Consider the following 14,565-nt stretch of genomic DNA (forward strand, 5'->3'; position numbering starts at 1 on the left):
TGCGTACTGCAATATGTTCACATTATAAATCCTTCTCTCAGCCTGCTCTATTAATTGACAAGTACCGAAAGGACTTTGTTAATTCCTATATAAACCATCCTCTAATTCAATAATAAAACAATATCCAATTTACCCAGTCTCACAATTACCTTTTTCTTTATCTTATAGACTGTCTATCTTGTTTGATAGAACAACCCCAACAGGTATGGTCAAACTTGTAATCCCCATCGCAACTGTAATATCCAATGTCTGAGACGCGATATTTTCCATCAAATATAAGACAATCGTTTATTAAATGCTTAATTTGCTCTTGTATATATATTATATGTTCATGTTCACTATGGCGGACATAACAGCAGCTGTGAATTAAATGGAAACATAACTGCCATTTTTTTATTTGCTCGATATCCCCAGCCAATAATATTTGAGTAAAAGATTGCTACAAATGATCATAATATCATAAAAAAACAAAAATGCTTCAAAAACATCTCTGGAACGGTCAATATGTAGTTTAGATGTTATAAAAATTATCTCGAAGTTAAAATTAGATTGGTATATGCCAAAAATTTGATGTGATATTGATCCGAATTTGATGGCTTACCGTATACAAAATGATTTTTTGCGCCTGTGAAGCAAATGGTAACAAACTGCCATTTTTTTATTATTTTAAAAACCAGTTTTATTTATAAAGAAGATGTTGCGCCTGGAAAAAACTTGCGAATGACAAGGGGTTCAAAATATACCAGTGTAAGAGAATGTGGTGTGCCAAAAGCTTGTTAAGGGAGAGCTTTAAAAGTGACAACCAGACACACAGAAGAAGGGTAACAGTAAAAAATACTTATGCGGTTTATTTCATCAATATCGTTAACAAGGTAAAAAAAAAAAATGTAGAATCAACAAGATCCCGATAGTTCAGACTCTATCAATGACGCTTTCGAAGATATGGGTCGCTATGAGTCCCCCATCATAGCAGACGTACTGTAGGTTTTTTTTATTGTTTTTCATGCATGATATATGTATACTCATATGCGATACTTTATTTTTATACATTTCTCCTCCACCAGAGGTAGCGAATGAACCTTCACGTAAAAGAACCAGAAGAAGATAGTAGTCGTGTCTGGTCGACATGATTGGTCCATTCTGGTTTTTAGCTTCTTTATTAGTGTGTATTTAGCGTTCTTTTAGCTTACAATTTTTTCTCGGTTTCTTTTACTTTTATTTATCTTTTAAAATGAATAGCCTTCAAATAACAATGGTAAGGGTATGTAGCCCCTTCAAAATAACGGAAGGTGTGAACAAGTATGTTCGAATTGGGTATGTTTGCAATGACTGAAGCAATGACAAGTAATCTGTATAAAAAACTAGAGGGGGGTTTTTTTTAGATAAAAATTTAGCCTATTTTCGTTATTTTGATCAAACTAAAGCACGTCTGTATAATATAACCATTTTCCATGGATAATGGTTCTCATCAATAGACGGTTCTATCTTTACAGGTAAATAGCCTTTAAAAAGTTATGTTTTATTCTTATTGATATCATACGGCTTAAATATAGACTATTTATTCTGTGTACCTTTCACTCAAACGAGGACATTTTAGGAACACCAGCGGTCAAATAATTATCGACATCAGAACTTAAGGCTGGTAATAAAATGCAGAATTAATTAAAATATTATTATTTTCTAACAATACCTTTATAGAGTGTTAAGAGTGTCAAAGATAAGCTAAAGTAACATCCAAGCATTATAATGGTATATCTTATTGCCATGTATACAACCACAAACCTAAAAAAAAAGGTTAAAGTTATATCAAACCCTCCTATACACCACTGAAATATAAATAAATAATCCAATAAAACGTGCTTTACTGCCAATAATAACGATGAATAAGAAAATGTGAGCCTACCAAATATAAAAGAATGGGTCTAAAAGAAAGGTTAAGGGTTTGTCCGTTAAAAAAAATGGCAGCTGTGAACGTTTGTTATTATAGAATATAATAACTGCCACTTTTACAAGCCAGGAAAATGGAAGCTGTGAATGATTTGTCTTCAACAAACTAAAATAGGTGCCATTTTTTAAAACCAAAAAACAGCAGCAGTGAACCTCTTGGCTTCATTCAACTGTTAAAGGTGCCATTTTTGCCAGCCAAAAATATGGCAGTTGTGCCTCTTTTTTTATTATAGAATATCATATCTGCCACTTTTGCACGCCAAAAAAATGGCAGTTTTGTGAAGTAAATGGCAGATAGTTGTCATTATTTCCGCCATAGTGGTTTGTTATGTCGGTGATTCTTATTTGTTGTATCGTTGATTCTTGTATGTTCCGCATTTACATTAAAGTAGTTATTATTATGGTGAGATAGTCTTGTGATACACCAGCAACTCTTCTATTCCGTTCTTTTTTTTTTGGCTACAAAAGGAATAATAACTATAACTTAAGTAATGAGAGTGATATCACAGATCTCAAATTACAAGAAGCTTTTCAAAATCGTAAAGCAATTACGAAAAACAAATCCCATGAAAGCTCGATCCGTTCTTGACCACTGAAAAACCTTACGTTATACCCAAGCGAAAACTGAAAATAGCGAAGATATTATTGGCCTATACTGTGCCACTCGATTAATCAGATAAAGACATTAAATGGTTTTGTCTTTAACTATGCAATATCCGAAATACTTTTGCGATAATATTGTTATACCTATGACCAAGCATTCTCAACTTGGATTTAATGATGCATAGATGACAACAGGACAACATGTTTTAGTATGTAGTTCCATTTTGGTTTTAATAATATGGTTATAAAACAAATATTGTACAGTAAGCGGACCTAAACATTAAAAACCATTTCCTTATTTTTTTAAAAAGCATTTCCTTAATTTTTGAAAAGCATTCGCTTAATTTTTAAAAAGCATTTCCTTAATTTTTAAAAAGCATTTCCTTAGTTTTTAAAAAGCATTTCCTTAATTTTTAAAAAGCATTTCCTTAATTTTTAAAAACAGTTCCCGGAAAATTTTCCCAGTTGAATTCCCTAAGGTTTGCGGGAACGATTTTATGTGCCGAGACTATGCGTGCAAAAAACTATGCCCGAGATATGTCGGGAAAAAAAAACTCTTTTTCTATTCGTTGTTGTGAAGGATAAATGACGTAAAAATGAGGCATTTATTTATTTTATGATAATCTAAAAGCATCAAATCGTATCCGTGTTTGCATTATAAAGTTTTTCTATGTTCTCAACATACCTTTTTTCTGCTTAATTTTCTCTAAAACTTATAATATCTTGAGCACAATTCATCATGTTCCAGATTATGCCTTGATTTTAACCCATGTGAAACCTTGTCCTAGAAATTAATATCAGTATATCTTGTCCGCCACCAAACTCCCTGTAAAACCTTGTACCAAAAATCATATCAGTATCTTGCCCGCGACCGAATTCCTTGTAAAACATATCGTAAACCTGTCTCTCAATCGTACTCGCGCTTCCTGTCTGAATCAACCTTAGTAAATATTTCCAATCATATATTACTTTTATTCACAATCTAGGTTCTCCGCCCGTGTCAAACTATAGGTACTGTATTCCCCGAACTATCATATTATTCAATGTCGACTAAATGCAGCCTGTTACTACTCGTCAAATCCTTTGTTAATCTATAATTTATACCTTTCGTAATTTTTTCCATGTATAAGAAATCGTATTAATAGATGTTACTTATTTATTAGAAAAACGTTATTCTGGATCTTAGTCATAACCCTCTCCCTTTCTTACTAAATAAATATTCTATTCTAACCAATCGGCCCCCACGGGTCACCAAGCAGTCTTCCTGTTCTGTTCTGTCCCTTCTGTCCGTGATACATAATACAATGTCAGATCAATTAAACAGAAACACTGGTGGCGATCCTTTCAACAATGATGACGCAGATAAAATCATTGATAGAACCAAAATTACAGGTGGTCAAATTTAGGCTATGATTGATTTCATTGAGAGTAATAAGGACTTTTTTAAGATATGTTATCGTGGACAAAAATTACCCGCACCTTCTGCTGGTAGTAAGATCAAAAAAAGAGAGATCAGTGAGAGATTGTTCTAGCAACTTCTGGCCGATAAAGTAATTTCATCTTCATGGACTTTTAAAACAGTTGGTGAGCGTTTTTAACGCCAGCTGTTAAAGTATCGCGAAACGGAAAGAGAAATAAACAATACTGTTTTTGGGTAGACTGCAGATGACATCAAACGTGGACTGACCACCTTCGAGGCTAAGTGTCAACATCTTTGTATTGGATTTTCTCGTTTGGTGGCTAGCTTTCCTTTGGCTGCTAATGCTTTTTTGGCTGCTCGTGTTCCTTTGGTTTCCGGTGCTTTTTTGGCTGCTGGTGCTTGGTTAGCTACTGGTAATCCGTTGAATGCTCGGTCTTTGTTTACTAAACCTGTGTCAACCGCGCTTTCTTCGTCTTTTTATATTTCTTTTGTTGGGACTTTTTCAAAAGAACCGCTATTTTTCTCACGTCATTCTTTTGGTGAGGATTCGTTTGGCCAGCCTTCGTCTGTAAAAATACCAGCTACCGATGTTGCTTCGTCTCCTCTGGTGGCTCCATCTAAGACACAGCCAGCTAATCGCACTTTATTTGTATCATCAGCATATAATGGCTTGTTGGATTCTTTTTCTTTTGATGATGTTGGGTCGTATCATGCTGTAGACCATGACAACAATGTTAACAGTGGTATTAATGCTGGTTACGTTTGTGGTGCTGGTGGTGTTGGTTGTGATGGTGGTCGTTTTATGGGTCGTGATTGTAGAGCTGTTAGTCGCGCTGGCACCGCTCAGCCCGAATTTCAAACGGCTGATCGCAGTCGTGTTGATCCCGATTGCGCCATGAGACACAAAAGGATTAAAATAGACTTTTCTTACGTTGTAGCAACTCAGTTGTTTATGCATTAGCATATCCGAAATGTACTGCATAATCTACTAAAACTACATAAACAACGAAATCTCTCCAAGTATTCAATATACGACTGGAAACACTGTTGATGTTCTCAGATACCTCCAGCAACACCAGGTGTAATCTGGACTGTCCAAGTCGACCTTCTCATAATAGTCCGTCAGTAGCGGGGCGGGCCAAGAGCGGAACAGAATGACTATTAAAGTGAGGGCAAGACTGTTGTGTTTATAGGTAGGTAAAATTATAAGGCAGTATATAAGTAATATGAGACTGTTTATAAGATTGTCTTTATTATAAAATAAAATGAACAAGTATTTATATATAAATGACTATCTGCTGTACCACTATCTTTAGTGTATCTTTGAAGTTGTTATCATTTTCCCAGTGTGTATCCTGTTACCTTTAACTGCTTATTTTGTAGATATGTTTCACTTGGAATTACTGTCATCTTAGACACATTGTACTTCCATATCTTTAGTAAGCCTTAGTCACTGTGTTCTTGTAACCTTTTGATATGATAGTACTAACTATCTATATTAGGTAATTGATTCCTTAATCATTTTTAATGTATTGATGTCATAGATATGGATATATTTAATGTTGCAACAATATAGCAGATCACCACAAAGACAAACAGAAATTATATATCTATTAGTATTAGTATATGTATAAAAGCGATGAAAGTAGAAAAAGATTTTATTCAAACAAACAGGAAAAATAGATAAGATAGGGAATACGGAAACAAGAATAAATAAACTTGATGTTATTTATATTAATTGACAGGTCGGGCAAACAATGGTTCGGGGATCAGATTTACAGATACAGATTATCAGTCAAATTGTGTTTAAGACATCTTTGGGGAAGCGGGCATAGATTCAGAAATTTTTGGGAATAGATACAGAGGATAAAATGGGCTGATATTATTAATGTTTTACAAGGGAGTTCAAAGGCAGAGTTACAAAGGAAACGGACGGTAAATGGAATTTACAAGGACAAGGGATACGGACATACATTGTTTAGAAAAAAGATGTTAGCCAGGAGACAATAGCAATGTTTAGCAGTGACATGTGTGACAGAAGACAAAGAATAGGGATCAGGTGGGACAAGGATAATGAGCTATCTTCGTTGCAATAATGATTGTAGACGATTTTGCACGATCGTATGCAGCTAAAACCTAAGCGGTTCATGGAACTTTGGCGTCTACGCGATCAATCTAAGAACGGTTATCAAATGCGATCTTAATAAAACATGAAGAGGACGCTGATAGACTGTCAAAATAATATATATGTATTCTAAGTCCGATATTTGCGATACAAATGGATATCTGTATTATTATTGAGTGCCAACTTCAGAAATAATTAAATTCAAGACAGCCGTCAAAAACGTCTCCTTTTTTGTGCTTATTATCGGTACCCTTTGATCTCTTTGTAGCAAAAGTAGGCTTAAAGAGGATAGTTTTGCAGAAAAAAAGGTATAAAAAAACAATAGGATCAATTAGAATTCTTGTCAGAGTTTATTGATGTTAAAGTTAACTGACGATTTAAGAAGAGGAAAAATAAAGAGTTTTTATAACAAATGGAATGGACGAGGCTGAGGATACTACGCTTAACAATACAAGTATGCTATCAATAACAATGTCTATATTGGACAATTAGTGCTACGCATAGTCAATAGAAAAATAATAACAATACCATGTCTTAAGTTTGGAAATTGGTGTTATGATACCATGACACTTTAAAATATTGACCGTCTTTAGCGAATTCCTTTTGTATGCCTGATTATGATTTAGCTATCATTTATCAGTGATGATGAGATATGAATTTATTATTTGTATAATCTATATGTGTGATTTATCACACTCTTGTTGAATAAACCCTGAAGTGGTGTTAAAGTAAAAAAAAACCATGCACATAGTCCAGTCCAGTCGTCTTAATTTCCATCTGTGTAACACCTTTTTTTTGTAGACAGTAGTATTTATTATGTGATGTGGGCACAACTAGAACAACATTTACGACATCGACCTTGTCAGCCGCGTAAGTGATTTTTAGTTCATTGATGTCCTCAACTGTTTCATCCACTCTCTTTTATCCATTTGATCCGCTTAATGTTTTTGATCGTCCAACATAATATATCAACTTTGTCTGCGCTCTTGTAGCCAGTTTCCGAAGTACTAACCATTTGTTTTAGCTTTTCTTCCAGTTTGACGATGAACATTCGTTGTTGTTCATTGACTGTAAGTTCGTATCCTGTGTCTCTAATAAATTACAAATTACATTCGATTGGCCGATATACTTTTTCTCTAACATAAGTGCCCATATTCAGTATAATAGTGGGATGTCACATTGATGGTTTCTGAAACACTAGGCGCTATAATTGGGTAAATGCGTTACGTGAGATATAAAGTTGTTGAAATTATTTTTTAAAGACATATTAGTCGATTACACCATTGAAGTGCGACCATCTTACCTACTCCTTCGGACTGATGCACACTTTTGGATCTAAACCGGAATAACATCTTGTGGATACCAGGCAATAGTTGATGGCAGGAGATCATTGGGCTTTAAAGACCTCATATGTGAGAGTGATCAATAGATTCTATCTTCTTGTTTTTTCACTCAAATTTGTAATTTGGTCTTCACACGAGTCCTAAACTTTGCTAGTTTACAGTATCTTACCCAGATCTCATTTGTAATTTGAACAACCCAACAGCCTGACTCGTCATTTCACTCTGCATTTCAGTTAGATCTACCACACGTTGTTTCTAAAGCATGCAAAATCGTTACATTCTGTTTCGAAATGACGGCTCATTTACAAAGGAGGTGAGAATAATAGGGATTGCTGTTTATTTTTAACACTTTTTTACGTGCTACAAAAAGAAATTCAAAACGCACTAAAAGTGACTGTCGTAAAATATTTTATAACTCTGTCTGCAGAACTGCGCCGACTTTTTTTTTTCTCTTTCAAAGTAGTTTTATTTTAAAAATGATTTACTTTGTCGCGTCGATTGCTTTTTTGTAAGTTTTTGTTATCTTTTCATAATAGTATAATTTTTCTAAATCTTTCTTATCGGAATTTCATATTCACAGAACTTCGCCACTTTTTCCTTTGCTCTTAATGCTTTTGGTAACATGACTTGACATTACGAATCTCCATCAAAGACTAATTTCTTTTCTTTTTCTTTTGCCAATTAAGTTTCGTGCATTTTTAATTTCGTCGTTGTGGTAATTATTTTAAATAGGTCGAAATGACTCTGTTCTAACTGTCCATATTTTATTCTTCTAGTTTATTGTTGTTGGTAGGCATGTTGTTGTCATTCCTTGGTTCTTTGGTCCGTTTGGCCATCAGCATGCTTTTTCGTGATGGTAAGTCGGCTGTCGTGACATCTTCCTCTCTGGTTTCTTCTGTCGTGCCTTCTACTGCCATCAGACCTTCTGAAGCGGCTTTGTCTGTTCGGGGTGCTTCTGCTGTGGCTTCTTCTGCTGTGGCTTCTTCTGCCGCGGCTTCCTCTGCTGTGGCTTCTTCTGTTGTGGCTTCTACTGCTGTGGCTTCTACTGCTGTGGTTTCGTCTGCTGTGGCTTCTTCTGATCGTGCTTCTTCTGCTGTAGCTTCTTCTGCCGTGGCTTCCTCTGCCGTGGCTTCTTCTCGCCTGAGATCTTCGCTTGTAGCTCCTTCTGTCGTGGTACCTGCTGTTCTGGCCTCTTCTGTTGCGGCTTCCTCTGCCGTGACTCCTTGTTCCGTTGCTTCTTCTCCTGTGGCCTCTTCTGGCGTGGCTCCTTCCGTCGTGGCTCCTTCTGTCGTAGCTCCTCTTGTGGTGATTCCTCCAGTGGTGGTTTCGTTGGCCGTAGTGCCTGATGCTGTTGAGTTCTCTGATGTAGTTACTCCGGCTATGCTGGCCTTCGCTGTAAAACGTTGGAAGGACGTGGTATCTCGCGTAGTGCCTCCGGGTGTATTGCCTTCTGGTACGGTGACATTAAACACCACAAACACCTCCAACACTCTCCACAGCACCAACAACATCATCAAAAACAATTGTTCCCACTCGGTCGAGGCAAGTAGCACTGCCACTACTGCTTCTGTCCCAGCTTCAGTAGGCAAAACCACCACCAATTTCGCTCATGCCGTCTCTGCTTCTGTTGCTGCGGCTGTTGTCAACACCACTGCCGTCAAATCTACCGCTGGTTATATTGGCAACTTCCCTAATACCAACAACGACATCATCAGCAGCACCACTATTACCCCCATCACCAATACCACTACCACCACCGCCACCAATAAAACAAACACCAATACCACCAACAAAGCCCGTGTTAGTCGAGCACGCGCTTTGATCCGTGGTCGAGTTCGTTTTGGTCCTGGTGATGCTAGGCCTCTGCGCATTAAATGCGCACGTCGATATCCTGGTTTGGTTCCCTCTGGGGTTATCATAGATGATCCCATGGATATCGATAATCCCATGGACATCTCTGCCACTCCTGCTGCTAGAAGCACTGTGATGTTGTCTGTTGGCTCGGCGCCATCTTCTGTCCTTGTCTGCCCTTCTTTGTGCGATGCTCCCGTCTTTGTTGGACCTTCCTTTGTGGAACGTGATGCTGTGGGTACGTTTGTTGGCGCACCGTTTGCAGTTGACCCTGTTGGCTCGCCCGCCTGTGTCGGTCCTGTGTTTGATGAACCAATGGAGCTTGACCCTGCTGTTGTTGGTCCTTTTGCTGTTAAACCGTCTGATGTCGACTCTGTTTGCTCTCCTTGTGTTCGTCCTGTGGTTCGTGACCTGTGCGAGATTGAACCTGCTGCTGTTGGTGCTTCTTCTGGTGGATCGTCTTGTGTGAAGCCTGCTGTTGTTGCTGTTTCTGCGTCGCCTGGCTTGTCGTCTGCCTCTGCTCCTGTTCCTCTTTCTGTCTCTTTGGTGGATAGAATTGAGTCCACTTCGGTGGAGTATGTGGATCCGGACGAAGCGTTTTTCGCGCAATTAGCTTTGGAGCCAGATGGTAAGTCGAAACAAGTTAGTCATTTGTGTATTTTCATTATTTTAATGTACATGTTTGTATTTCCTATAGAATATTTGGACAATTTGGACGAATAATTAAAATAAAAATTTGTTTAATTTGTTTTTTCTTCCAACAAAATGGGAATATTATTGTCGAAATTCGTGCATGTAAAGGCATTAAATTGATGGTTTAGTGTTCTGCTTTGAGATCTTTTGTTTACATCTCGTTGGCTTCCGCACAAGTATGTTAAAAATGTACGAGCCAGTTGCGTTCACATACAAAAGCATGTTTGTAAAGGTTAGGGTCGTGTAAAAATGAAGAAAGTCTTCCATGAACAATTTACTTTGACATTTGGAATAAGCTAAGATCGCCGTTCCGAAATAATCTTCAAAGCCGTTTTTTTAATTCGTTGTTAAATTAGTCAAATATAATCAAATAATAACCAAAAGGGAGACGTTTTTCGTTTATCAAACAATACCGTTCCAGTTTTAAGGGTTTTAGAGAAAACTTGCTCTAGTGTTTGCTCGTTTTAACAGACATTGACTACGTAACATTAGGCTTCGATGACCAATGCTGAATGATTTCCCGACTGGTCTTGATCTTCTTTGCGTCCAATGATGTCATGAGACAAAAAAAATTATATAAAAAAAAAAAAATACTCCGGGTGTTTTCTCTTAACTTTAACGATTTATCACTATTATTATTATTGGTAGTGGTAGTCAAGCCACCACATATTTTTATATGCGAATGCGTGTAAAGATGTTCCCAACGATTTTAGAATTCTAAATATAAATTACGACTTTTTCAATCTGTCAAATTATACTGCAACAAATTAAGGCTAATAAATGTGGCGAAACTTATATTCCCCTTCGTGGTTCTTCTACTTTGGGGGTTTTTTTTATCTTTTTTGTTACAAAAAAGGAAAAACAACGTTGACTTAACTCATGATATTAATACCGCTGATATACAATTGCGAGGAGCCCTTCAAAATCGTAAAAAAATTAGGAAAACAACCCGAATGAAAGCTGAATCCGTGCCAGACTACGAGCGATCTTTAAATTTCAACCGCTAAAAACGTAAAAACAGCGATAAATTAATGTTCCTATGCTGTGTCATTTCATTGATTGGGTAAAACCGCTAGACTGCTTGACTTCAACTATGTGGTCTCTGAAATACTTTCGCTGTACCCACGACAACGCGTTCTCAACTTGGACTTGCCAATGCATTGATAAAATTATGACGGCATATTTTTACATGTGGCTCACTTTATGACTTAATTATATGCTCGGATAATAGAAGTTGTCACCGTATTTTTGTTGTACATCTTCCATTTTTTTATGGTGTTTTATAATAGCAGTTTTAATATGTTATAACCGCTCTCTTTATCAACGATTGATAAGTTTACTTTTCTCAACGATTTTGGAAAGCTCACTACAGAAAATAATGCCCGACCTAAAGCTATTTTCAGTTATTCCGCTATTATTATTGGCATGAGCTAGACTCTCAATTTTTCAAACCTACACCAGTCAAAAAAAGAACACTGTAATCCAAATCTTTTTGACTGTTTTGATGGTAACATTTAACGATAAGTATTGTTGTAATTATTCTGTCATATAATGTACCTGCAGGTGTTTCTTGGTCCAAAAAATAAGCATTGCTGACAACCTTAGGAGAGTAAATCACTATGTACGTCATTGTTGCTATTAAGTAAAAGACCTTGGATATACGTTTTTGCATCAGCAAGAGTACTAACAGAATAGATTCCTCAGTGATTTTTTCAATGTTCATCATAATTAAACTGAAAATTGCAAGAAGAATACGCATATATATGAGTTGTCAATCTGACACTATAACGATTGAAAACAGAAGTGCTCCAAATGTGAGTGTACGTTAGGCAAAAACTAATGGAGGATGCAAAGCAAATCAAAAGGGGTCTATTGATAGAGGATGTATTCACCTCATATTTAGATAATGGTAATCCGTAATCGTCATGGGCAAGGTTTCTTTCTATACATGTATATCTCTATGGGTCACTGACGCTATTTGTAAGACTACAAATAAACTTGAATATCAGTTGAAAAAGGTCTTCAAACAGACAAAATACGCATTGAAAGAGCATTGTGGGAAAGCCTCATAATAAATGCTACAGTCTACAAAAAGAAAGATGTTTAACCGATAAAAGATCGATAAAAAGTTATCAGGTTATTTGAAATATTTTTTATTTAAATAAAACTTTAGGCTTCCACCAACAAGAGATTAGAGAATGTAAAGTGAAAAAATATATCAAGGACAGCCATTGTGCAAACTTCCATAATTACAATATATATTGCATTACATAAAGCTATAAATGATCTGAGTTGTAATCAAAACAAGTCGCGATATCTTAAATATTTTATAAATATTAGAGCTAACCCAGCTCTCTAGTCAGCTCTGAATCAAATCTTATACAATAACTCGACAACACTTATAATTGTATTCTGTTTGTTTTTTTATCTGTCTTTCTCAGTAAAACTACTCTCTTTTAAAGTCTATTTTAACTATAAGCATTATCTGCGTCCAAGAGCTTAAGGTTCCAAGCAAGAACAATGAGAAGCCCATTCTCTTTAACACGAATGCGGTTAACATTCTTTAACAGAATGCGCAAACAAACCAAGATAATTAAGAAGGGGTAATTTCCAAACAGTACCAGAAAAACCAAATGTGAAAGAGCGGCACATGCGGCAAGTACTCATCGTAAAATAATCTATAAAAAATAATAGATGTAAAATAGTACACCGCAGATGTAAACGTAATAACCTTCCACATTAGTCTTATCCAGCAAGTTATCACTTAAAAAAACCTTGGAACATAAGAATGATGTTGGGCAGAATTTTAGTGTAGAAGAGACCAAGCACATAAAACGTTCCCTTGGGGAATTTTACGTTTGCATACCTCGCTACTACATATTGCTTGATTTTTCAATTTTGTTTTAAGTAACGTGTGGCTTGGATTTTTCTAGTTTAAAAAAATACCAAACTAAGAAAAAGGGACAAGCTCTTTTAGTCTGGAAAACTTTAATCATACTCTTCTTTGACGTCAAGATGTGTCTACTATCACCAAGATTTCCTTACCCAATAATATCGACATTAAATGGAAGCTGGTTAGAGACTTTGTACATTACAAGATTCCCGAATCATCTCTCAATGTAACAGTTATGATCATTCCCATAATGGTACCAACTAAGCGGTTTGTTGCTACCAAAAAGGTTCTTAAAACTAGTGAAATAATTTAAAGAGTTGATTCGGAAGCATTTACAATAGTTAGACATTGCTGTTTGAAAACTCATTGCAAGATTGTAGGAATGAATCACTTTGATGGGAGGTCTCATTACCAGTTTTTTGTCATTGTTGTAGGCAAAAGTACACGGACGTCTGTATGTTTTATTTATAGAATTTTGGTTTATATTATGGTACACCCAGTTTATAATTAGTCGATTCCAAATTTATGAATACCCATAGATGCTGAAAAAGGGTGATTTAAATAATCAGACGATGCAATAGGATTAATGTTTCCGTATTTACCAGTACGCATAAACATCGTTTAATTGTTCTTATGAAATAAAAAGAAGACCAGGTGAAAACGTCTTTCGGAATTACTGTCACATACAGAAGGGAAATTTGAGATATAATACATCAGAATATTTCTTGGGGCTCAGGGAAGGTTTGTATAAAAATAAGAGATTAATTAAGAAGAGCGGGAATGGGTTAGGACTACGATGCAGAATAGCTTTTTTCTAGAAAAAAACTGACACTCTTTTATGCTAGATATCGCACAAAATAAAATACCATGCTGTTCATATGATAGGTTCAGACAAAGTTAGTCATATTCACAGGTATCATCAACATATAAGAGTTTTGAACATTTGACGAGTAAGCGCAGGTCGGATTACGTTGACATTGATTAGTTATTGATTCCAAAAGTATTTGGCTTTGGTCAAAGCAGAAAAGACTAGTCTTCAACTGCAAGTTACATATCATCAGAAACATTGAGTCAGACAAGATTTAGGAGGCATATTTCGAAATAGTTTCACAGAGAGAGCGATGTCATGCAAGATGGTCCGATTATAGTTATAGCGGAATGATTTCACAAGAAATAATGACAAGACATGATGAAATGAGTTTATGACATTCAGATTTCTTTAAAAACCACTCTTGAAACGATTACATCCATGTATGAAAAGCTAATTTCAAAGAAAGAAGCATGCGTTGTTCCCTCCTGGTTACTTTAACTGAAAGGCAAAAGCCAATATACAACACAAAAAGGGAAAAAACAAAGGTAAAACAAGGTTTACAGAGGCGACCGTAGGGATTTGGCATTCCCCTAAAAAGGTCTCATCCCGAAAAACCGGTGTGATCTTTGGCAAAGATGATACGCTTAATAAATAGTGGCATTAAATTAATCCTTATTACCGGTCAAAATAGATTAAAACCACCTATCGTTTTCATATAATTCGTATTTTCTATATTGTAGAACTCTCTTGTGTTTTAATGACGTTTCTTCATTTTTTTTCCGTTTTCAGAAAAGAATGTCATCGAAATTTTTTTTAAAGAAAGTCACACCCTGGCTTGGATTTTAAAATGAGAAAAAAAAATTTTTTTCATCTTTTTCT

The 14,565-nt window shown here is 35.9% G+C and overlaps 4 protein-coding genes across 4 annotated transcripts; 3 read left to right on the plus strand and 1 right to left on the minus strand.

Annotated features, from left to right (window-relative positions):
* Nucleotides 1–443: 443 nt before the first annotated feature.
* On the plus strand, nt 444–1,811 carry EV154DRAFT_556861 (uncharacterized protein). Its single transcript, XM_051605378.1, has 7 exons — nt 444–639; nt 692–747; nt 892–980; nt 1,240–1,314; nt 1,383–1,493; nt 1,554–1,642; nt 1,699–1,811. The coding sequence occupies exons 1-5, from the start codon at nt 612–614 to the stop codon at nt 1,384–1,386; spliced, it is 252 nt and encodes an 83-aa protein (XP_051450766.1). The 5' UTR covers nt 444–611; the 3' UTR covers nt 1,387–1,493; nt 1,554–1,642; nt 1,699–1,811.
* A 2,043-nt stretch (nt 1,812–3,854) lies between these two features.
* EV154DRAFT_571402 (uncharacterized protein) lies at nt 3,855–5,055 on the plus strand (the record flags this gene model as incomplete). The annotated part of the gene is made up of 3 exons (XM_051606267.1): nt 3,855–3,945; nt 4,216–4,918; nt 4,992–5,055. The coding sequence occupies 3 exons, from the start codon at nt 3,855–3,857 to the stop codon at nt 5,053–5,055; spliced, it is 858 nt and encodes a 285-aa protein (XP_051450767.1).
* A 1,947-nt stretch (nt 5,056–7,002) lies between these two features.
* EV154DRAFT_488157 (uncharacterized protein) lies at nt 7,003–7,666 on the minus strand (the record flags this gene model as incomplete). Its single annotated transcript, XM_051599068.1, has 3 exons — nt 7,003–7,184; nt 7,399–7,490; nt 7,608–7,666. The coding sequence occupies 3 exons, from the start codon at nt 7,664–7,666 to the stop codon at nt 7,003–7,005; spliced, it is 333 nt and encodes a 110-aa protein (XP_051450768.1).
* A 612-nt stretch (nt 7,667–8,278) lies between these two features.
* On the plus strand, nt 8,279–10,012 carry EV154DRAFT_571403 (uncharacterized protein; the record flags this gene model as incomplete). The annotated part of the gene is made up of 2 exons (XM_051606268.1): nt 8,279–9,917; nt 9,987–10,012. The coding sequence occupies 2 exons, from the start codon at nt 8,279–8,281 to the stop codon at nt 10,010–10,012; spliced, it is 1,665 nt and encodes a 554-aa protein (XP_051450769.1).
* Between the last annotated feature and the right edge of the window lie 4,553 nt (nt 10,013–14,565).

This window comes from Mucor mucedo, assembly GCF_025094135.1.
Source record: "Mucor mucedo strain NRRL 3635 chromosome Unknown EV154scaffold_226, whole genome shotgun sequence".
Lineage (NCBI taxonomy): Eukaryota > Fungi > Mucoromycota > Mucoromycetes > Mucorales > Mucoraceae > Mucor > Mucor mucedo.

What these genes read in the sequence shown, in the direction of transcription:
- EV154DRAFT_556861 (XM_051605378.1), top strand. Translation starts at nt 612, where the DNA reads ATGATTTTTTGCGCCTGTGAAGCAAATG. An exon ending in TTGCGCCTGTGAAGCAAATG is followed by an intron (nt 640 to 691) that starts GTAACAAACTGC and finishes TTATTTATAAAG; the next exon opens with AAGATGTTGCGCCTGGAAAA. An exon ending in CCCATCATAGCAGACGTACT is followed by an intron (nt 981 to 1,239) that starts GTAGGTTTTTTT and finishes TAAAATGAATAG; the next exon opens with CCTTCAAATAACAATGGTAA.